Source organism: Ranitomeya variabilis, chromosome 3 (assembly GCF_051348905.1).
Source record: "Ranitomeya variabilis isolate aRanVar5 chromosome 3, aRanVar5.hap1, whole genome shotgun sequence".
NCBI classification, from domain to species: Eukaryota; Metazoa; Chordata; class Amphibia; order Anura; family Dendrobatidae; genus Ranitomeya; species Ranitomeya variabilis.
The window spans coordinates 192,834,622-192,857,987 of NC_135234.1; the positions used below are offsets into that span (position 1 = coordinate 192,834,622).

General features: G+C 41.1%; 1 protein-coding gene across 3 annotated transcripts in view; it reads left to right on the forward strand.

Annotated features, from left to right (window-relative positions):
- Nucleotides 1-23,366, forward strand: part of MAGI3 (membrane associated guanylate kinase, WW and PDZ domain containing 3) — a 341,658-nt gene that overhangs the window by 160,278 nt on the left and 158,014 nt on the right. For all 3 annotated transcript variants that reach the window (XM_077294928.1, XM_077294929.1, XM_077294930.1), the window contains exons 2-3: nt 5,822-5,938; nt 23,220-23,339. In XM_077294928.1, the coding sequence (XP_077151043.1) occupies nt 5,822-5,938; nt 23,220-23,339 (237 nt within the window). The remainder of the gene's footprint in view (nt 1-5,821; nt 5,939-23,219; nt 23,340-23,366) is intronic.

Consider the following 23,366-nt stretch of genomic DNA (forward strand, 5'->3'; position numbering starts at 1 on the left):
CTGTAGTAGACTGTAACCTGCAGTTTGTAGTAGACTGTAACCTGCAGTCTGTAGTAGACTGTAACCTGCAGTCTGTAGTAGACTGTAACCTGCAGTCTGTAGTAGACTGTAACCTGCAGTCTGTAGTAGACTGTAACCTGCAGTTTGTAGTAGACTGTAACCTGCAGTCTGTAGTAGACTGTAACCTGCAGTTTGTAGTAGACTGTAACCTGCAGTCTGTAGTAGACTGTAACCTGCAGTCTGTAGTAGACCATAACCTGAAGTTTGTAGTAGACCGTAACCTGGAGTTTGAGTGATTGACTGTTGTAGTGGCATCAGTAAAAATTCAAAAAGATGGTGATTGCTCATCCATCTTTTGGTTGATTATTAACTTTCTTATTCCATATTATATTAAATTAGTGACTTCACAAAAACCTTTTTCTACATGTCAACTAGAGTTGACCCGATCTATCAGCTACATCATTAATCTGTGGTCGCAGAATGGAAGCATGAGAACTGCTTCTTATCTGACGACATCCACCTTCTATTGATCAACTAGCATGGAGCGCCATTACATGTCCATGAAGGATGTCATGCCAGACTGGCTAATCAAAAGAAGAGTCACAGATGCCTTCAGATAAGTGGTGGTTCTTATGACTCCTGATCAGTGGCCACAGATTACTGACTTTGGCCGATAGGTCGTACAAAATCGATTCACACCAACTGTCAACTCTTTCTGGAATGTCTTGGAAGTTCCTGGAAGAAGGGGAGACCCATTGGACTCCTTGAATAGTTGGCATATTGTCTGTACGTGGCAGTGGAATTCTTCATCCTCGAACTCTGCTCCAGCATTCAGTCATTGACGGTGGAAACGGTGTGGAACGGGTTGAGAAGCAAAAGGAAACTCAAAATGGGGAGAACATAAATCTCCATGAAGTTGTTACCCTTGGTCGGATTTCAATACTGGTCTCCAGGAACCATAGAGAAGCACTGAGTCACCCTTTTTGCTCCTATTTTTTGGTAGAATTCGATATAAGGAGGAAAGGAAAATATTAAAGAATTGCAGAGACTTTTTTTTGTAATTAGCACATCTTCGTGTTCATTAAACTCTTAACCATATTTTTTAGCAATTAGGCAATGGTTGATGGAACAGTTCAGGTCCATGGCGCCCGTTGGGAAGTCATTAAGTGTATATCTTACTACTGTGTTATGTAAAACATTTGCAAGCTCTGCACAGTTTATATATTTGGCTGCCATCTTCCAGAATAAAATAGGTTTCTCACTATGCTCTTCAGGTTTTGATTCATGACCACAATCAAAAGACATAGCAGTGATTCAGCTATCTGGAAGTTTGTCAAATGTTCACTAGCTTGACGTGATCTGACAAATGGAGCCCATTGGGAGGCATGCATTCCAGAAATAGGTCCATATACAGTGCTTGGGCTGAGATGTATTCACTACAAATCTTTTGAGGCTTTATCTTGCACAAAAGGAAGTACTTACATTGAATCTCTATAGAGCGAAGCAGGGCAGTGCACATGTAAAGGAAACATGAAAATGACTAAATTAGCTAAAAAAAAAAAGTCAGTGAGTAAGTAACCTGCAATACTGCTGCTGCATTCCTATCTAGAGTGTCGGGAATGTTAACTAGATTTGCTCTGATTTTATTATAGAGAACAGCTGTTTTCCTCCTTTGGCGATATTCGGAAAGGACTATGTCGCTGCCTCAGTGCATTTCATTGTTATGTATTAGAGAGACCATTTTTCCTTAGTATATTTACTGTGTATTGAGTATGTTATAGTGATAAGATCCTGCAAATAAGCCAACAAATAAAGGTCATGTCTAACGGGAAGCTGTTATAAGAAAATGGCCTATTGTTTAAATGAAGTTTTTGCATGTATTTAATAAAAAATGCAATTTTTTTCATATCACAGTATTTATTTTTAAAAAAAATTGCAATTTTCAGTGTCCACGGGGGCATTTTGTTTTGTTTTTAATTACACTTTTTTTTAACAGAGCATAAACTTAATTAAAAAGAAAAATTACTAATCTTTCAATTTTCACACTGGCCACTAGGGAATTTTAAACTCATACTACTTGTTTCAGGAAAGAACACCTGTACATTGCCACAATGGCCAAACTCACAGCTGACCATGCTCCTTCTTCCTTTACAATGACCTTTCCACAGGCTCATTAGACACTTCAATATAAAATATAAGTTTGGAGTTTGGCCGTTGTGGCAATGTACAGGTGTTGTTTCCTGAAACAAGTAGTATGAGTTTAAAATTCCCTAGTGGCCAGTGTGAAAATTGAAAGATTAGTAATTTTTCTTTTTAATTAAGTTTATGCTCTGTTAAAAAAAAGTGTCATTAAAAACAAAACAAAACAAAAACGGCAGTTTACACACAAACCTGATTTAATTTGTATGCCATTCTTAATGATGGCTTCCCTTTAAGATCGTCTAAAGTTATATGAATGAAAAAATGAAGAAATCATGTGTAAAGTGAAGTTATAAATTAGAATTACAAGTAAGATTTAAAGGGAAAATTGTGGTACTCCATCTTAGAGCAGCATAATGTAGGGGCACAGACCCTGATTCCAGCAATGCATCACTACTGAGGCGTTTGCTGTCATTTTGATGATCACTGTTTTATGTGCTGCAGATCGAGCAGTTGGCTGAATTTTGAGCTCTGTATAACCCCACCCACACCACTAATTAGCAGCTTTCTGCCAAAATACAGTGTACACAGAAAGAATTTAAGCCGGCAAGGGCAGGGTCCTCTCCCCTCTGTATCAGTCATTGTTAGTTTTGTTTACTGTAAGTGATATTTGCATTTTAAAGTAACCCCTTCTCATGTACAGCACCATGGAATTAATGGTGCTATATAAATTAATAATAATAATAATAATAATAATAATAATAATAATAATAATAATAAAAAGCTGCCAATCAGTGCTGAGGCGAGGTTATACAGAGGTAATGAATATGGAGGAATACATCATAGCAGATTTACTAGTCCTCTAGTGACAGTCTCCTGATGATTAAACTGTGATTTTATCAATACTACAGCAAGCAGCCCGGTAAGTGACACATCGCTGGAATCAGTATCTTTGGCCCTACATTATGCTGCTCTCAGATTAGGTGGTAAAATCCTAATCCTGATTCCTTTTTATATCTCCCCTATGCTCTCTCAAGTCTAAGGCTTGTCATGTACCTCAAACCTGTCAACTTGTTTCCCCAACAGTTCTCTCTTCTGGCTTCTTCTCCCCCTATAAACATGCACGTTCTGCTACATGTGTTCTTCATAGAGAGGCGGGTTTGCTCCTGTCAAGTTTCCTACCTATAGCTGCTTTTCTTAACCCCTTAGTGACGGAGCCAAATTTTTGAAATCTGACCAGTGTCACTTTATGTGGCAATAACTCTGCAACCCTTTAACAAATCCCAGTGATTTTGAGATTGTTTTTTCATGACACATTATACTTTATGGTAATGGTAAACTTAGGTCAATATGTTTTGTGTTTATTTATAAAAAATATAAAAAATTTGAGAAAAATGTTAAAAAATTTGCAATTTTCTAAATTTGAATGATTATCCCTTTAATCCAGATGGTCATACCACAGCAAACCATTAACAAATAACATTTCCCACATGTCGGCTTTACATCAGCATCATTTGTAAAATGTTATTTTATTTTGTTAGCATTTTAGGAGGTTTAAAAATGTAACAGCAATTTTTCATTTTTTTCAAGGAAATTTACAAAATTTATTTTTTTATGGACTTATCCATTTTTGAAGTGACTTTAGGGGTCTCATTTTTTGGGAAACCCCCAAACGTGATACCATTTTAAAAACAGTACCCCCTAACATATTGAAAAGTGCAGTCAGGTAGTTTATTAACCCTTCAGGTGCTTTACAGGAATTAGTGCAAAGTGGCATGACAGAAATGAAAATGTGCATTTTTACCACCTAAATGTCTCTAACTTGTGAACAGATTACTATAGCCATCAGACTCTAAGGGTACCATCACACAGTGGGATTTTCATCGCTACGACGGCACGGTTCTAGCGATATAGTTACGATCTCGCAGTGTCTGACACGCTACTGCGATCAGGGACCCTGCTGAGAATCGTACGTCGTAGCAGATAGTTTGAAACTTTCTTTCGTCGCTGGATCTCCCGCTGTCATCGCTGGATCGTTGTGTGTGACAGCGATCCAGCGATGCGTTCGCTGGTAACCAGGGTAAACATCGGGTTACTAAGCGCAGGGCCGCGCTTAGTAACCCGATGTTTACCGTGGTTACCAGCGTAAAAGTAAAAAAAAAAAAAACCGTAAATACTCACCATCTGATGTCCTTCAGGTCCCTCGCCGTCTGCTTCCCGCTCTGACTGACTGCCGGCCGGAAAGTGAGAGCAGATCACAGCGGTGACGTCACCGCTGCACTCTGCTCTCACTGTACGGCTGGATCTCAGTCAGAGCAGGAAGCGGACGGCGAGGGACCTGAAGGACATCAGATGGTGAGTGTGTACGGTTTGGTTTTTTTTACTTTTACGCTGGTAACCACGGTAAACATCGGGTTACTAAGCGCGGCCCTGCGCTTAGTAACCCGATGTTTACCCTGGTTACCAGCGAACCTCGGCATCGTTGGTCGCTGGAGAGCGGTCTGTGTGACAGCTCCCCAGCGACCACACAACGACTTACCAACGATCACGGCCAGGTCGTATCGCAGGTCGTGATCGTTGGTAAATCGTATAGTGAGACGGTACCCTAAGGCCACTATTTGGTCATGAATTGCCATGGCAAACATCAGGACCATACAATCATGATCTGAGGGCACCAATTTGGATAAAGAGGAAGCCCCTACACTCTGTTAACCATTTATAATGATGTAGTCACTATTGACAGCAGCATCTAAGGGGATAAACAGATTTGGACGGTGCAAATACTGATCATGGCTGATGCAGCAAGTTGTCAGCTATAGTGTACAACCGACAGCTGCTGGATTGTCACCTGTATGGGGAGGCTATTCTCATATCTCAGGTCAGTTAAAAGGCGTATTGGCGGTCATTAAGGGGTTAATCTTCAAGATAAGAAATCAAGCCCATCAAGGCATTAGTAAACTGCTTGAAATAAAACCATTTATTGACTTAAAATGTCTACCTAGACCACTGAGAAGCAAGACCGACTTTTTTTTTTTAGGTGAACGATACCGGCCCATATTTATTACTCCATAACTTCCCTCAGAACAGCCAGAAATGTAGAAGTAGGAGGTATCCAGGATTAAAGATGGATTCTTAAATCACGGAAAGGACGCCACTTCTGCCCCTGGTATCACAATTCACCCCCTCCACTTACATGAGAATGAACATGAATGAATGCATTATCAGACAAGGCCTAAAGGCGTGCTTTGGGGAAGACAGATGAATCTCTTTTCTAATCCTAGACAACTTCTTTAAGGAAATATTCATTCAAGTGTCTATAGATGTTTTACGCTGTTAATCAGAGTTGGGCAATTTGATTCACACTGTCCTGGTTCGGTGTCTGGTCCTCCGTAGTAGCCGGTCTTCACTGCTGATGTACCCACATCTTGGACACCTCTTGCACTTTCTAGGTCTTGACTTCTTCTGTGGCCTGGTCACCAGGACTTGTGAGGTGCCAGAGATGGTAGTAAGCCCCAGAGCCACCCAGGATGCCAAGCTGAGAATGCCAAGCTCAGAAGAGAAGACAGGCTGCCATGGATGACGGACTGTGCACCAGACCAGGGCACTGTCAAACAAATTGCTCTTGGTGGAAACAAGTTAAGTGGATGTATAAATGTTAACAAGGTTTCTTTTCTTTTTACAGGTAAAGTTATTAATAAAGATCTTCGTCACTATCTGAGCCTACAGTTCCAGAAAGGATCCATAGACCATAAGCTACAGCAAGTGATAAGAGATAACCTTTACCTAAGGACGATACCCTGTGAGTACCAATAATGTAAATGATTACGCAGTGTCCAAAAATGAATTATGTCTAGAATTCTACTAAAGTGACCCAACTTTTAGTTCAACAGCAAAGCATAAGAAATATTCCACCATAGTTATCAGTCATCACATGCCTTTAACAGTCATTGGGTTGAGCGGTGCTCAGCCCGCTGCTATTACCAGTTAAATCCCACTGTCAATCACAGGCAGCGAGATTTAACCCACGCTGACCGGAGGCGCGTCATTCATCCCGGCAATCTGCACGCCTGTCATGTGATCACTGGGCGCTGATGGGCTGCCATGACAGCCGGGGGTCTGCTGATGACCCCCCATGCCTGTAATTACAATACTCCTGTGATCACCGGCGTTCATAGACGATTGGCCGATCGCAGCTTCCATTCTCGTAAGGAGTCTATTAAATAAAGTAAAAAATTGGAAAGCTTTTAAAAAATCTGAAGGAAAAAAAACTTTTGCCTGATTGAAAATCAAACAATAAAAAATAAATAAATACACGTTTGGTTATCGCTGCATTGAGAAATATCAAAATAAACAATAAATCAATCAGATTCAGTAAGCAGCATAACGAGAAAAACTGGAAACGCCAGAATTATGGTGTTTTTTTGTCACCGCCTCATTGCAATAAAATGCAATGAGAGGTGATCAAAAGATTGTATGTGCCCCAAAATAGTATCAGCTAAAATGTGGGCTCTGGGCGCACAAAATTAGGCCTCACACAGCCCCGTATCCCGAAAAGTAAAAAAGTGACGGGTCTCGGAAATGGCGACACATGCAATTTTTATATATATATATATATATATATATATATATATATATATATATATATATATATATATATATATATATATATATTATTATATATATATATAATATTTATTTTTTTTATTTTTTACAAATTTCTGAACTTTTATTCACCACATAAATAAAAATAAGCCATACATGTTTGGTATCTGTGTACTTGTGCAGACCTTGAGAATCATATTGGCAGTTTTACTATATAGTGAACATGGTAAATTAAAAATTAAAAAAGCCTATTGTGGAATTTCACCGCATTTGGATTCTTTTCCCCAGTTTTCTAGTACACTACTGAATATGGTAAAATCAATGGTGTCATTCTAAAGTACAACTTATCCCTCAAAAAAAAGCCCTCATATGGCTATGTTGACAAAAAAATAAAAAAAGTTATGGTATTTGGAAGAAGGGGAGGAAAAAAAATGAAATGGAAAATGACCTAGGGGTTTAGGGGTTAATGTGCATGGTGGCCTTAAGAGTAGGAATATGGTGATGATGTGGTTACCATATGATTGCAATCACGAGTGGTTTTTATTAGATGTTCTACCTAAAATATCAGTTTCTCCACATCCCTGCTTCTCTTTAGACTTTTCCTCCTGCTTCTTCGGTGTTGTATTTGACAATCTTGTGACACTACAGTCCTGCTAACCCTTTTTGTACCCGTCTTGTTGGTGACTGCACTTGTGTGCCCAACCATCCTTATGTCTTAAGAAGTTCAGATATATTTTGGATCAAATATTAATGGGTTCTTCTCCAGTCTTTCTGCAGACGTTCCTCTTCCTTGAGATATGTGGGTACTTATTTCAAGAGGATTTATTGCACATTTGGAAGCCATTATATTTTTTACGTCCTGTATCTTCACCAAGCTGTTTATGGTGATAACTGCTGATGATTCTATTTCATAGCTGTCTAAACAGTCTGCACCCTTTCCCATGTGCCATTCAAAGGAAAGCTTTACTCTTGTGCTCAGTATATTGAGCATCCCTCAGATGAAGAACTTAGAGAAATGAAGAGTAATCATGTAGGAACACAGTCAGCTATATCCGTGCTAGTGCCAAAAGCCAATATGTAGCATTGGGTCCGCCATCACAACACCCTGACTGCCTTGCCTTTTCAGTCAGTCTATTTCCTTCTGTCGGTTGGTTTCTTACATTCTCCAATATTTGCGATCTGGAAACCAAGCCTCCTGGACCCCTCCATTACTGTACTGCTATATTCCTGTGTACACCCAGCTTAAATACCATATGTATCAGTCCCCAGCCCTTATTAGCAAATCAATGGCTGCACTCACCTGTACATTTCTGCAGCAGCTATTAATCATTTACAAGACCATTCACTGTTTCCTATGCTACAGAATTGCAATGTATCCCTAAAAATCAAATGCTAGACTGAGACTCCATATAACATCCAATTTTTTATTTTACACACCCATAGACTGGAATAGCTGAGTCTCTTCCGATGCACGGAGGAATTTTTTTTTTTGTTTTTTTTCCCACATGCAGATTTGCACAGTTAAAAAAAAACAAAAAAAAAAACCTCTCCTCTGCACTACCTCATTGAATAACAGTGGTCCGAGTGTGGTCCATTTTTTTTACTGACAGCACTTGGACTAAAAATACGGTCATGTGAAAGAACTCGAACACAACCCATGCCCATAATGCAATGAGTGAATAAGTTATTGAACATGTCAACCAATTTTCTAAGTAAAATATTTTTAAAGGGGCTATTGACATGTAATTCTCACCAGATGTCTGTTATAACCCATTCAATCCACACAGACAAAGAAATCAAACCATAGTTGTTCATAAATGAAGTCATGTATAATAATGACAAGTGACAACAGGGAAAAGTATTGAACACGTTTGCTGAAATTTAATTAATACTTCCTACAAAAGCCTGTGTTGGTGACCGCTTAAGATGCCTCCTGCATGGAGAAACTAGTCGCATGCATTGCTCAGGTGTGATTTTGTCCCATTCTTCTACACAAACACTCTTCACATCTTGATGGTCCTGTGGGCTCCTTCTATGAACTCTGAGCTTTAGTACCTTCCATAAATTTTCTGTTGGATTCATGTCAGGTGATTGGCTGGACCCATTGTAGCAGCTTTATTTTCTTTCTCTGAAACCAATTGAGACTTTCCCTGGCTATGTGTTTTGGATCATTGTCTTGCTGAAAAGTCCACCCTCGTTTTATCTTCATCATCCTGGTAGATGGCAGCAGATTTTTCTCAAGAATGTCTCAGTACATTTGTCCGTTTATCCTTCCTTTAATCATGTGAAGTTTGCCAGAGCAGTATGCTGAAAAACAGCCACACACCATGGTGTTAGGGGTGATATGCAGTGGTTTGGCCTCCAACCTAGGTGTGTATTATGGCATCTTAAGAGTTCCGTTTGGTCTCATCTGACCAGACTATATTTCCCAGTATTTCACAGGCTTGTCTAAATGTTGTTGAGCACACTTTAAATGCACTTGAACATGCTTATTGTTAAGCAATGGAGTCTTGCATGCTGAGTCTCCATACAGGCCATGAATGTTGAGTGCATTACTGACTGTTTTCTTTGAAACAATTGAACCTGCAGATTCCAGGTCTTTCTGTAGCTCTCCATAAGTGGTCCTTGGCTCCTGGGCAACTCTTCTGATAATTCTTTTCACGCCTTTGTCTGAAATCTTTCGGGGAGCACCTGGTCTTGGCTGGCTTATGGTGAAATTATGTTCTATCCACTTCCAGATTATGACCCCAACAGTGCTCAATGTAACCTTCAGTAGTTTAGAAATTATTCTGTAATCAATGACAATGGTATGTTTTGCAACAATAAGGTTGTGAAGGTCTTGAGACAGCACATTGGTTTTACCCATCATGAGATGTTTCTTAGGCTACATTCACATTTGCGTTGTTGGGCGCAGTGTCGTCGACAGATACCGACGCATGCGATGCGTCATGCGCCCCTATCTTTAACATGGGGGGGTGCATGGACATGCGCCGGTATGCGTTGTAATGCGTTTTACGACGCATGCGTCATATTGACGCACAAGACAGGGCGCAGAGGACGCTACTTGTAGCGGTTTCCCTTGCTCCGAAATTCCTGATCTTTACTATCTTATGACAACGCATGCGTCGCAAAACGCTGCGTTGTGTACATGCGTTGTTGGTTGCGTCGCCGACGCTGCGCTCAACAACGCAAATGTGAACGTAGCCATATGTAGCACCTTGGTAATGAAACACCTTTTTATAGGCCATCAGTTGAACCAGCTGATATTATTTCAGTAAGTGGTAGAATTGCTTTCTATAGATTTCAGCTGGTGTCATAACTTTCCATGACTTGTTGCACCTCTACATGTGTTCAATACTTTTTTCCTGTGCCATTTTTCATTATTACACATAACTTAATGGGTGGGCTGTTACTAACACCCGATGATACTTTCATGTCAATAGCATCTTTATAAATATATTTACTCAGAAAATTGGTGACATATTCAATACTTATTTCACTCACTGTATTGTTCTGAGCAGCAAAACTCCTCTTTATTATGTCTATGCTTTATAATGACACAATTACATGGATTGTTGTCAAGAGAAAACCCCTTAAGATCACCCAAACATAATTAGTTTTCACTCCTTTTTTATTTCCTTGGCAGTATTATTCTTATTTTCCTTAATTTTTGGCATAGTTGCTAATATGTGGCACTTTTAAGACAACTTTCTTTTTTCCCCCCATAGAGCATTGCCTCGAAGACCCATTACCTCGACTGGATTGTCTTAATAAGAACCATAGATCTATTTAAACTTCTATGTTTGAGCTTTTTAGATTCTAGTTCGTGGGTGGTACAGTGTTCGATTCCCTGTAGAGGCTTCAATGACCTGAGACGACCACTACTTTCATGGAAAGATTAAACAAGAATTTACATTTCTTCATTTTTCAGGGGCAGCTTCTGTTTTATCATTACCTTGTAACTGTGATTTTTTTTCATTCTTTGGAAATAAAAGAACCTCATTAGTGGGCAGCATGTACATTGCAATCAGTCCTGTGTGCAGTGCTCATTATAGCTCCTACCCTACATGAAAAACATAGATTTGCATTACTGATTAATTAATAATTCAGATAGAAACAAGCATTTTTTTTAATTATGGTATTTCTTTAACCCTACAGTTATTTGAATAGCTCACCTTCCCACTCATCATTTAAGCACAATTTCTTCACTATTTAATTTCCTTGACAATTTTTTGCCTTGTACCTTTAAATTATATCCTGGGGGAAAAGAACTGGTATCAAGACCATACTTCATAACATAATCTAGAAATCAGTACAAGTGTGAATGACATTTCCTGATTACCTCTAATGTTCCCTTTCAACAGTGCTTAAGCTGATTTTCTCACATAAAGTTAGTACATGATCAGATTCTTCAAACAGTGAGTCAGTGACACATTTCGGGATGTTTTTGAGTGACTCATTTCCATTAGTGTAATGGCTTTGCGTCCCTTTATGTGGATGGCACAGAGAAGCTCGTAAAGGTCAGCGGCTGCTGCAAGTGCGCAATGACCTGATGCCGTTTCCCGCAAGGTCAAAAAGACCGAAATTACGCCCCATTCATTTAGGGGAACCAAACAAAGAAACAAGTTTGTAGTACAGAGATTGCAAGGCAGCTGCAAGGTGTAGAAAACCTACAAAGGGTTATTGGCAAATCCTGGATGTCCTGCAGCCAGTGATCTGTGGTGTGGCAGGTCATAGAAAGGTTCACCTGCCATCAATCCCATTTGATAATTTTATCTAAGCAGGTTAAAGCTGTAATATAAATATTATATTAAAATTATTTCACCCACTCCCCAATTTTTTTTTTTTTATGTAGCTCATTGAAAGATGTGCCCAGTAATACCTTTTACGTGGCCAGTCTGTTCCTCCATTACGTTTGCAATGATCTGCAAACAAGGCTGTAGATCATAAGCCTCTGTCACTCCAGCTCTATTCCCCGCCGAATGCTGCCTCCTCCTGCTTGACTTACAGCTTCTATTCTGTATGACTAAAGGCAATGGAGCCGGCAAGGAGGGAGATAGAGCTGGAGTGACGGAGGCTTCAGATGTGCAGCCTCATTTGCATATCAGTGCTAGCGCTGATTTCTCAGTAATGGAGGAACAGACTGGTTATGTGAAGGTCATGCTTGGCTTGTCTTTGAAAGAGCTACGTGCACATGTAAATAGATTGGGAACTGAAATCCTGCTGACAGGTAATGGTCAGGTAATATCTTGTTGGTATTCTGAAATTTCTGGATTTTTGTTTTTCTGATTTTTCTAAACTGTGATTATGGTGTAAAATTGAAAATAAAAAATACGACTGCATGCTTCACTTTTCCGGTGCTGGTAGTACTATAGGCTCCTGCCACGCTTTGTGTAAATTGCTGACTATATGACGGCTTATAGCCATACATGACAGCTGTAGTGGCCACGTGTCACACATATTGGAGCCCGTGTTCGGCTACCTCTGTAATCTGAGAACGGCGTAAACCACATGACCATCAGTGTGCAGTACTAAATATAAGAACAATACTATGCCGTCTGACATAAACCTGGAGGAGTAGATTGGCCATTAGTTCTAAGATATTAGACCTCTTTTCCACCTGTACATTTGTCTTGTGTACATACCATACATGCCAATTATTTGTGCTTGATAATATTTTAAAAGGATTTTTTTTTTTTTAAATACCTCTTACTTTCTTTCTAAAACAGTGCTACCTCTGTCCACAGGTTGTGTGAGGTATTACAGCTCAGTCCAGTTTACTTTAATGTTGCTGAGCTGTAATATCCGTCACAATCCATGGAACATTATGGCTCTGTTTCTGGAAGAAGCCATCCATGATTTTTATATCATGTGCATTTTTAATACGGTACATTTGGCAGAGGTTTTTTTTTTTGTTTTTTTTTTAAATTCACACCCTTCTTAACGTTTTTCGAAACTCCTGGGAGAAATTTAAAAAAAATCACCACATTAGCTTGTTGCACACAATTCTGGCACAATCTGCTTAATAAATCTGCCCCATGTTGTGCTTAAAGAGCTATTCTCCAAATCACAAGTTATTCCCAATCCAATAGAATTGGTGCAAACCGCGGACAGCTGCAACGACGACCAATGGAAGCAGTGGTGCAACGCCGTTGTTGTGCCATGACGCATGTGGTGTGATGGCAGGATGTCTAATAAAAAGAAGGGCCGCAGACATCGCCAGGAAGAGGCGGTTCTCCCCTCCAGCGGCCACAGACTACTGCCATGGCCAATGGAATGGGACATGCGACTACATTTCCACCAACTCTACCATCCACAGAATAAGTGGGGACGTTGCTGATTGTTGTGGGTCCCAGTGATCCTGACATTGGGGTTGGGCTCCCCAAAGATGAGGCTCTGTAGCATGGAGCAGAGGTGTGCATGCTCGACCTCGTCTCTGTTTATCGTCTATGGGATTGTCGGAAATGGCCAAACATTGTGCTCTGCTTTCTCTGGCAGTCCTGTATAAAATGAAAGGAGCCGAGGTTGCGCATGTGTATGTTTGCTTCTTTCAAGTCAGGCTTACAAAGTCCCCTTTTCACGGGGTTCATGATATTGGGATTGCTGGGGATCTGAGTCAGTGATCAAAAATTTAAAGGGGTTGTCCGGTCCAAAATGTTAAGTCTACAGTCACTTTGTGAGACTGCAGACTTATGAATCTCCCCAGCGCACGCACTGTGTGCTGCATGGATTCGCCGATTTCTGAGCGGAGACTGAAGGGTATGTATGAGTTATACATACTCCCGGCCATAGCCCATCTAGTGATGCAGCCTTACAGTGGGCGTGTCCGACTAGAGGGTTTGGCCTCTCTCCATACACATGTTTGGAGCGAGGCCACGCCCATCTAGTGATGCAGCCTTACAGTGGGTGTGTCTGACTAGAGGGTTCGGCCTCTCTCCATACACATGCATGGAGCGAGGCCACGCCCCATCTAGTGATGCAGCTGTACAGTGGGTGTGCCTGACTAGAGGGTTCGGCCTCTCTCCATACACATGCATGGAGCGAGGCCACGCCCCATCTAGTGATGCAGCTGTACAGTGGGTGTGCCTGACTAGAGGGCGTGGCCTTGCTCCATACTTTCCGTCCCGGGTCAGAAACAGGCGAATCCCTGCAGCGCACAGTGAGTGCACTCGGGGGGATTCAGAAGTCTGTAGTCACACGGAGTGACTGCTGATTTATCTATTGGGCCCCTTTAGCCTCCATCCTATGAATAGAGGACAACGTGTGATTTTCTTTTAAATATCCCCTTAATTACATTCACATGAAGCCTTCTTGTTTTCTGATCTGAGATATGTGGATGTATTTTTGTCCTTGCAGGATGCGTTTGCCTAAACCGTTTACTAACAGCTCAGTATATTTTACAGCCCAAGTGATTCTTTTATGGGTTAGATTCACTGCCTCTCTCTATTGATCCCCAAGGCAAGTTTCATCAATTATAACATTTCTCCCCATCCCTTCTGATTTCATCTTCTCACGCTGGCAGCATAAATCTTGCACTGTTAATATATTCACTTTTAGCCAGTGTGAAAAATGGCCGTTCTTTTCATGACTGCAGTAAAGTAGCAGAATTTATGTGTCCTGCAGGAATCATTCTCCTAAATGACAGCAATTCTAACACGTACCGGCAGGCTCACATTTTTGTTCCTGACTTTTGGGTGTTGTTTTTGACGTTGGGATATTTGTGTGTAGACCATATTGGGATGTTACTGTCTCATTTATGATTTTTTTTATTAATGTGTCCTAGTTGTGGTGTTGATTTATGCACCTTAGTAGTTTTCTCATGCTCAGTATCCATCAGTAAACTTCAATGAGCTACTGTGACGGAACAATGTTACATTACGTTCTTGTGTATTGTTAAAGGGAATCTGCCAGCAGGTTTTGCTATGCAATCAGAGTGCAGCACGAGGTATAGTCTGAGACGCTGATTTCAGGGATATGTCACTTACTAGGCTGTATGCTGTTTTTCAATACAATTAGTGTTTTATGAGCAGGAGATTATCACAACCCAAACTGGTGTCCACGTGAATCCTTGTCCAACCACCCCTCCACCACTGATTAGCAGCTCACTGACAATATGCACAGAAAGCCGCTAATCAGTGGTGTGGGTGGGGTTAGAGTTTGAGCTTTGCTACTTCTAAAGATTCTCATAGTTTACTGGGTGTAGTGATACATCGATGGAATCAGAGTCTTTCTCTACATTATGCTTCTCTCAGATGAGAAGGGCAAAACATGGTGAAAGATTCCTTTTAACGGGGTTTTCTTATGTTGTTTCTTCAGGAGCGCAGCTCTCCTTTGCCTCCAGATGTGGTCCTTGCCACACGTGGTACCTTGGTAAAGATTGACTGTTTGGACCAGGGGAAAGGTCACACCACTGGTCCAAACTGGGAGCTTTCCCATCTGCTATGAGAGGCAAGGAGACTAAGGCTGCTCAAATCCTGCCACCTGGCCTGCTGCCACCCTATACAAGCGGACTGAAGGCAATAGAGCCTCCAGGTGGCTTTGCTTCTCACCTAGGTATCCCGGCCACTCTGAGACTGCAGGATGTCCGGAACCTTGGCAATGAGCTGTAAACTAGAAAATGACAAATTCTTCAGTTCTTGAGAATGGGGAAGATTTTTAATAAGAGGGAAATATGATCTTGAGACAGCCCCTTTAAGGCATGTGTTTGCTTTAATAAAATTGGATTGGTCTCTTCCAGTGTAAATGAAGAACTATAGATTTTACGAGCCAGTTAGACTAGTTCAGGATCAGTGGACCAGATGGACATTTCCAGTGAAGCGATCATTATGGAGTGATATCGCTGTCAGCAGTGACTCCTAGGAGAGCTTGGCATCATGCAGGCAACCGGTTGTATACTCTAGAAGTAGCAATTCCTTTCCCAGACCCTGCGATTATTGGTTATCATTTCCAGATGTGGATCAAAGATGAGCAAGAGTTGGGGTTTTTTTTGCAGTTTTTGCATTGATTCCTGAGGAACAGAGAAATTGAAGGATTAGTTTCCACTGATGGCTAAAGTCATATATACCCTGGGCAAGTAAGGCTACTTTCACACTAGCGTCGTGCACTGCACGTCGCTATGCGTCGTTTTGTAGAAAAAACGCATCCTGCAGAAGTGCTTGCAGGATGCGTTTTTTCTCCATAGACTTGCATTAGCGACGCAGTGCGATGCATTGCCACACGTCGCAACCGTTGTGCGACGGTTGCGTCGTGCTGCGTCGGACCGTCGCCACCAAAAAACGTGTCATGTAAAGTTTTTTGATGCGTCGTGTCCAGCATTTCCGACCGCGCATGCGCGGCCGGAACTCCGCCCCCTCCTCCCCGCACCTCACAATGGGGCAGAGGATGCGTTGAAAAACAGCATCCGCTGCCCCCGTTGTGCGGCGCTTTCACTGCTAGCGTCGGTACGTTGCAACGACGCAATTCGTCATGCGTCGTACGACGCTAGTGTGAAAGTAGCCTAACCTGAAGATGTAGGTGGTAGCAGCAAATCACTAGATCCATGGACTATCTAGGTTTTGCCTGACTTGGCTTTATTTCTAAATACCCTGGCACCAGCAGAGTTTTATTTGTATCTGTTATTAATCCTACATGAAAGTACAATGAAAAGAACATGTGGATTGAAGGACAAGCAGCCCATACATTTGTACTGGTAGGACGAGAGTTTTTGAAGGTTCTTCAGATTTTGAAGACCTCATTTTGGACTTTTTGAACTTTATTGTTTTGGCCTCTATTTTTCTATAAAGAGTAAATCTAAAAAAAAAAAACAACTCTTTCTGCCCTGTAGCCAAGTCATTAAACTTCCCAAAAACCGATACAAACTTGGAGACCACTCGACAAGGGGGATGGGATGCATTATTCTGTTAAAAACAAGTCTCTGGTCAAGACATCTGCTGTCTGTCTCGGCTTATTAGAAGCCCATTTAGACACACACAAAATCCTTTTATGCCTGCTTTTTAACAAGCGTGGCTATTCTTTTGGAAAATAAATCCAGGGGAGGCCAATTAGGGAAGCTTTTTACGCTAAAACACAGTTTGTATCGTGTTGAAGGGTCAGTCACGGAGATTTGTGACCGATAATTATGGCCAAAACCAATTGTGATAAGAGGCCAATGAGACGAATACGATCAATGAAAGGGCGTTTATAGTCTGAATGGTTTGGAATTATGTATGGGGGACACATTCTATTTAAACAGGTGTAGACGGAGTATCCAGCCTCACCGTCTGTTCAGCTCTTTTATGCAATTGTTTCAGTAGCAAAAAAAACCAAAACATTTTTTTTTACAATATCTTTATTTTTTTTATTTACATGTGGCAAAGGAGGTTAAACCAGTTTTTCGTATCATCTGTAGAATCATTATCCTTTTATACCTGCGCCCAAGATAATGCTTTGAGCAGTTCTATTAATTGTAGTCAGTCACTTTTCTAGCAGTGTATAAGGTTGTAACACAATGTTATGTGTTCCTTTTATTGTAATTCTGTTTTACTGAGATGTCAGGTTTTTTTTGTTCCTCTTAAACTCCTGCTACTCTATTGTTAATGAGACTGCCACATTGAGGTACTCTTCTGCTTAAGGGAAATTATCGTAAGAAAATTAAATATTATTTAAATCAGGGTTTTTTTGCTTTATTTTTATATCCCCCATCACAATCTGTTTTAAAAATTATAAAACTTTCAATTTTAACATTGATCACCTGGGCTTTTTTTGAAGACTAAATTTCTGCTGGTTTTAGGAAACAACACATGTACATAGCCACTCTATAAAGACTGTAAAGACTCTGACCTTATGTTTTGTATTGAAGCATCTTGTCAGCATGTTCAAAGGTCATTATATGAAAAGGAGGGTCAAGGTCAGCTGTGGCATTTCCTATTGCGTTTAATGGGTCCTGTGTTTTCAGCTGTGTATATAGGTAATTATAATCCTACCTCTGCTGAGGAGCTTTGCTCTAAATCAGGGATGTCAAACTCAAATACACAGAGGGCAACAATTAAAAACGTGAACAAAATCGTGAGCGAACATTGACAATTATTAAAAAAAAGTTACAATTGAGGAAGTTTCCTTATCACATATAACGATTAACCTTTTCATATGCATACAAAGTTAAAGGGGTTATCCCATGAGTAAAGTAATTGTAATTAATAGGTCTTAGAATAAAATGGGATGTACTGGAATATTATGATATGTAAGAGTAGTGAAATGCAAATGGCCTAATTTAAATATGTAAAGGATAAAAATCCTTGAAATAATTAATACAGATAATAAAGTATGATGCCAACAATAGTCCCTCCTAACCACAGTACTGTATGATACCCTCACAGTGAATTCCTCCACAGTACCCTCCACACATATTGTATCATGATCCTACTATATCCCCTCAGCAAAAATGTTTGACCCTAACACAGTATGATGCCCCAAATGTGATCATTAGATCAGTAGATTGGGCCCCACATAGACCTATATACAATATAATGGAAGCAACATGGACCTTCATACAGTATAATGGAACCCGCATAGTCCTCCACACAGAATAATTGGCCCCAAAGAGTCCTCCATACAGCATAATTTCCCCACATAGTCCTCCATACAGCATAATGCTCTCACATAGTCCTCCATGTAGAATAATGGGCCCCATATAGTATAATGGCCCCACATAATCCAGCTTATAATATAATCCCCCCACATAGTCCTCCATATGTGGCCCCACATCCAGGATGCAGATACAGTTGAAAGTGTGATGCTGGGTGGGGATGGAAGGGCAGTGCTGGCATTGTGGGCCAAATATATAAGCCCTGTCGGCCAGAGTTTGACATATGTGCTCTAAACTGTTCCTGAAAAGACAGGAAATATGAGTGTGAAGTAGCCCTTGTAGCCAGTGTGAAAATGGCTAATTTTGTGACATGAAAAAAAAATTGACAATTGAAAAAAAAATACATGTAACGCAAAAACCTTATTTAAACAATGGATACTTTCTCTGATCATATCTCCTGCTAAGGCCATGTTCACATGTGATGTATTCGTTACACATTTCCTGGACATTGAAAGCAAGTGGAGACTGGAGAACCTCCCTCACATGCAGATATGAGAGAATCATATGATTTTTAATTTTTTGTGCCAGGGATTTAACTCAGATTTTTTCAGGGAAAAATCCACTGTAAAATTAGCATGGTAATACATATTTTATATGCAGTGCGGCATTTTTCCCTAGTATTTCATTATACCAATTTATAGATGCCCAGTGTCCTGAATTTGCTGGCACTGTTCCAGTTTTTCCATATTTTATAATTTTTTTTTCAGAAACAGATCCTGCAAATTTGTGGCATTCTTGGCCACCAAAAAGGAGTGGGATTTACCCAAAAAGACCCATAGAAGAGCAGAGCTGGGTGAGGGGGTAAAGCACCCATAAGTTACCAACGCAAACATTGGTAGTTATGTCAATGGTGCCCTCAATTACCGTAGCATGGCAGTGATGGAACATTTTAAATGTAGGTAGCACACCTCAGTAAAAAGCCTTTAAACGTGTGAGTGCCTACTTCCAATATACTTTTCCGTGGAGACGTTAGAACTTTACCGCTCATTTAGACATCAGTGATTTTTCTCGTACATAAAAAAAGCCCATAGACTTCCATTTAACTCTGTTTGAAATCGGACATGTCGCCGATCGACCACTTAATCCACAAAAATACCTGGATATGTGAACAGCCACATTGCCTGCAATGGGTACGTGGTATAGCCTCGCTGTGAAAAACATGGATTATACTCATAAATGATGAAAAACTGACATGTGAATGAGGCTTTATGTGCATATGTATCTGTATAGAGGCAGGGGTGGAGGAGCACACAGACGAGGCTCTTTGGATAAAACGTTGCAACCATTGTCAGGCACCGTTAGAGCAGCAGTTTGAGCTCCAGAGCTGCTCTTCCTATACTAACAAGTTAAGTGCTGTACACACAAACCTTTCCTGAATTCTGTGTGAGAAGTGGTGGACGGCCATTTATTACAACACTTTTAAAATTGTATGTAAACTACAGCAAAATATTTTGGCTCTGTTCATTTTTTAAAATTGGGCAAAGGGTAAGTTAAATGGAATCTATCTGGAGGTTTTTGCTATGGAATCTGAGAGCAGCATGGTGTAGGGGCAGAGACCTTGATTCCAGCAACTTACTGGACTGCTTGGTTCATTTTTTATTGAATCTCTGTTTTCTCTACTGTTGATGTTGCAGGGGTCAGAATCATGAGTTGTGTATAGCCACCACTGATTTATAGCTTCCTGTGCATTGCTGCCAGTTAGTGGTATTAAATAGATTAGCCTGACTGACTTGCAAGGGACACCCTAGTTCTGCAGTGATAATCTACTGCTGATAACACACTGATTGTCTTGAAACTACAGCACACAGCCTAATAAGTGATACATCCCTGGAATCAGGTTCTTTGCCCCTACATCACACTGCTCTCAGATTAATTAGCAATAAACGGCTAAGGGTATTTTTCCACGATCAGTATTGGCAGCGCTTTGGACGCAGCACATGTCCGCTCCATCCAAAGCGCTTCCGGCTTTTGTACGCGTGGTGATTCTGCATGTGTTTATTGAACAATGCAGAATTGCTGCATCCTATACATTGTATGGGTGACTTTATCTGACGGAGACTGAGCGTCTCCGCAAGATAACTTGACATGCTGCAGTCTGGAAAGACACGCCGCATGTCCAGTTACGCAGGGAAGTCGGAGGCGTCCCTGCACGCATAGTGGAGATGGGATTTCTTCAAATCCCCTCCACTATCCTGTAACATTTGGACACTGGGGCTGTACACAGCATCCACCCCACAGCATTTACTGACCGTGGAAATACGGTATACCTTAACAGATTCTCATTACTTATAAAATATAAATAAGAAGAAAACATTACTTGTCACTTATATTTCCTAGCTTCGTGCCTCTGGTGCTCCTTGTCGGTACAGGAAGTGATTACATCCTGTCCACTGTTATTGTGACTGTTGCAGCAAATCTCTGGCTTCAGTGGTCAAGTGCCATATGTGCAAATGTAAGGTGAACTGAGAGGTAGTTGGGGGTGAAGGGCTGCTGTTCTCCCACCCCCTGCCATACAAGGAAATAATGTCCTATCTGTTGTGTGGTTTGTGTAAAGTGGATAACAGTCACTTTTGGTCCTGAAGACTCCCATTTTTTCCGCGATCCCGGTTCTGTAACCATACAGTCAAACACAGACTCTTGATCCATTTTCAACAATTTAGTTTTACTCAGCAGTTCAGTCTTAGGCTTCTTTCACACTAGCGTCGGGCTTGGCCCGTTGCAGTGCATCGGGCCGAGGTTACCGACGCTAGCGTTGTCTCCGCCGCACAACGGGGGCAGCGGATGCATTTTTCCAGCGCATCCGCTGCCCCATTGTGAGGTGCGGGGAGATGGGGGCGGACCGTCGGCCGCAAAAAACGTTACATGTAACGTTTTTTGCAGCCGACGCCACGGCGCAACCGTCGCGTGACGGTTGCGACGTGTGGCAATCCGTCGCAATGCGTCGCTAATGTTAGTCAATGGAGAAAAAAACGCATCCTGCAAGCACTTTTGCAGGATGCGTTTTTTCTGCAAAATGACGCATTGTGACGGATTGCAGTTAACGCTAGTGTGAAAGTAGCCTTAGTCACGGATACAGCACTGTATGTTAGATTGGTAACCGTTAGTGATGAGCGAATATACTCGGTACTCGAGATTTCTTGCGCACGCTGGGGTGTCCTCCGAGTATTTTTTAGTGCTCGGAGATTTAGTTTTTCTTGCCGCAGCTGAATGATTTACATCTGTTAGCCAGCATAAGTATATGTGGGGGATTCCCTAGCAACCAGGCAACCCCCACATGTACTTATGCTGGCTAACAGATGTAAATCATTCAGCTGCGGCAAGAAAAACCAAATCTCCGAGCATTAAAAAATACTCAGAGGACCCCCAAGCGTGCTCGGGAAATCTCGAGTAACGAGTATATTCGCTCATCACTAGTAACCGTTCTTCACGCCATCCCTTTTGCTGGCATTCCATGCTCCTTGGATCTTCTGCCCGGCACCACAGTTTCCCAGAATCCTGACCCAATTCCTGTCTGTGAATCCCTGTCCGTTTTCCCCTTTATGGACAAAAGCAATGCTTGCTCCTCCATACCTTTTTCAGGCCGTTGGCCTCTGACGTGACGGGATGGATCGCAGAAAGATGTCATGGCCATTTTCATTCTGCGTTTTCCCTACAGTTTTTTAGCATCCTCGTGACCTTCAGGCCTCTGGCTCTGAATCACTGCTTCAATAAATCTTCTCTTCCTCAATTAACATGATCACCAACTCTATCTTAAATCCGGAAATACTTCCCCTTATGTTACCCTTGGCCCTCCCTAAGTAGGGCTGTTCCTATCTGTATTAACTATTACCTTACTTCCTGATCCTACAGTGCCCTCCACTGCACTTCCCAATCCTCAGTATACCTATCACTCTATCTTATCCTCATATCTGTGTCCTAATGTTACCATCTTATTGCAATGTCATAAGACACATTTGACTAATAAACATGAATCATCCACAATAAAACCGTTATCAAAACATAAAACTATTCTACAGCATTATTCACATTGCTACGGAACGCGTACCCGTTTTATTAGGAAGAGATGAAGACCATGCTTATCCCTGACATACTCTTACACAAATGTCACCAATGATGCCAGTTTTCGGCAACACCAGTCATGGGAATGATGGAACAGTATTGACAGCTCCGGAGTGGTAGGAGAACCAACGGTTTTGTATTGGTTATTTCTTTATTATTTAAGATTAAGAGGGCATTCAAAGTGCATTGATGCCCATTACATAGGTGATAAAATTCATCTTGTACTACATCTGACTTTTTTACATTGTATAGTTTGTGCTAGTGGTATTCTTCCTGTTATGTTGTGGCCTAGTACTGTATCTTCATGTGAAGTCATGGCATACAGAGCCTATCCGATGTAGTCATACAATGCTGACATTTTGGTATCAGAAGTGGGTCATCTTGTATCCAGCTAGAACATCCAATGTTAGGCTTGTACTGCATTATGCCTGCTAAGGGCTGTACAATTCCCTGCGCACCCAACGACATGGGTACAGTGCTAGCTTAGTAACATTGAAAATTAATTCCCCTTCAGACCTTGCCATTCATCCAAGACTTTGCAAAAACTTGTCTGTTTTTTATATTCCCTCTTACTACATTATTCATTGTCCTAGTTTTACGGAAAAGAGCTCTCTCAAATGAGGGTTTCTTGAACTTTTTTTGGTTTTCATCTTGGTCCTGAATTTCATCGTCCCTCTGGACACAATTCTTTGTGTGAAGTTGTATTTTTGTTCTATCTTGCTGTTGAATAGTCCAGACCAGTCATTAGTGATCCATAACATGATCTGTATGTTTGTTTTTTGCTTTCTCGCTTAAGGTACAACTCGGTCGCCGAGAGATGGAGAAGTCCCTGGTGTTGATTATAATTTTATCACTGTGGATCAATTTAAAGTCTTAGAAGATAGCGGGGTGCTGCTGGAGAGTGGAACCTATGATGGTAAGTGTATGCCAGTGCTGACCTTTT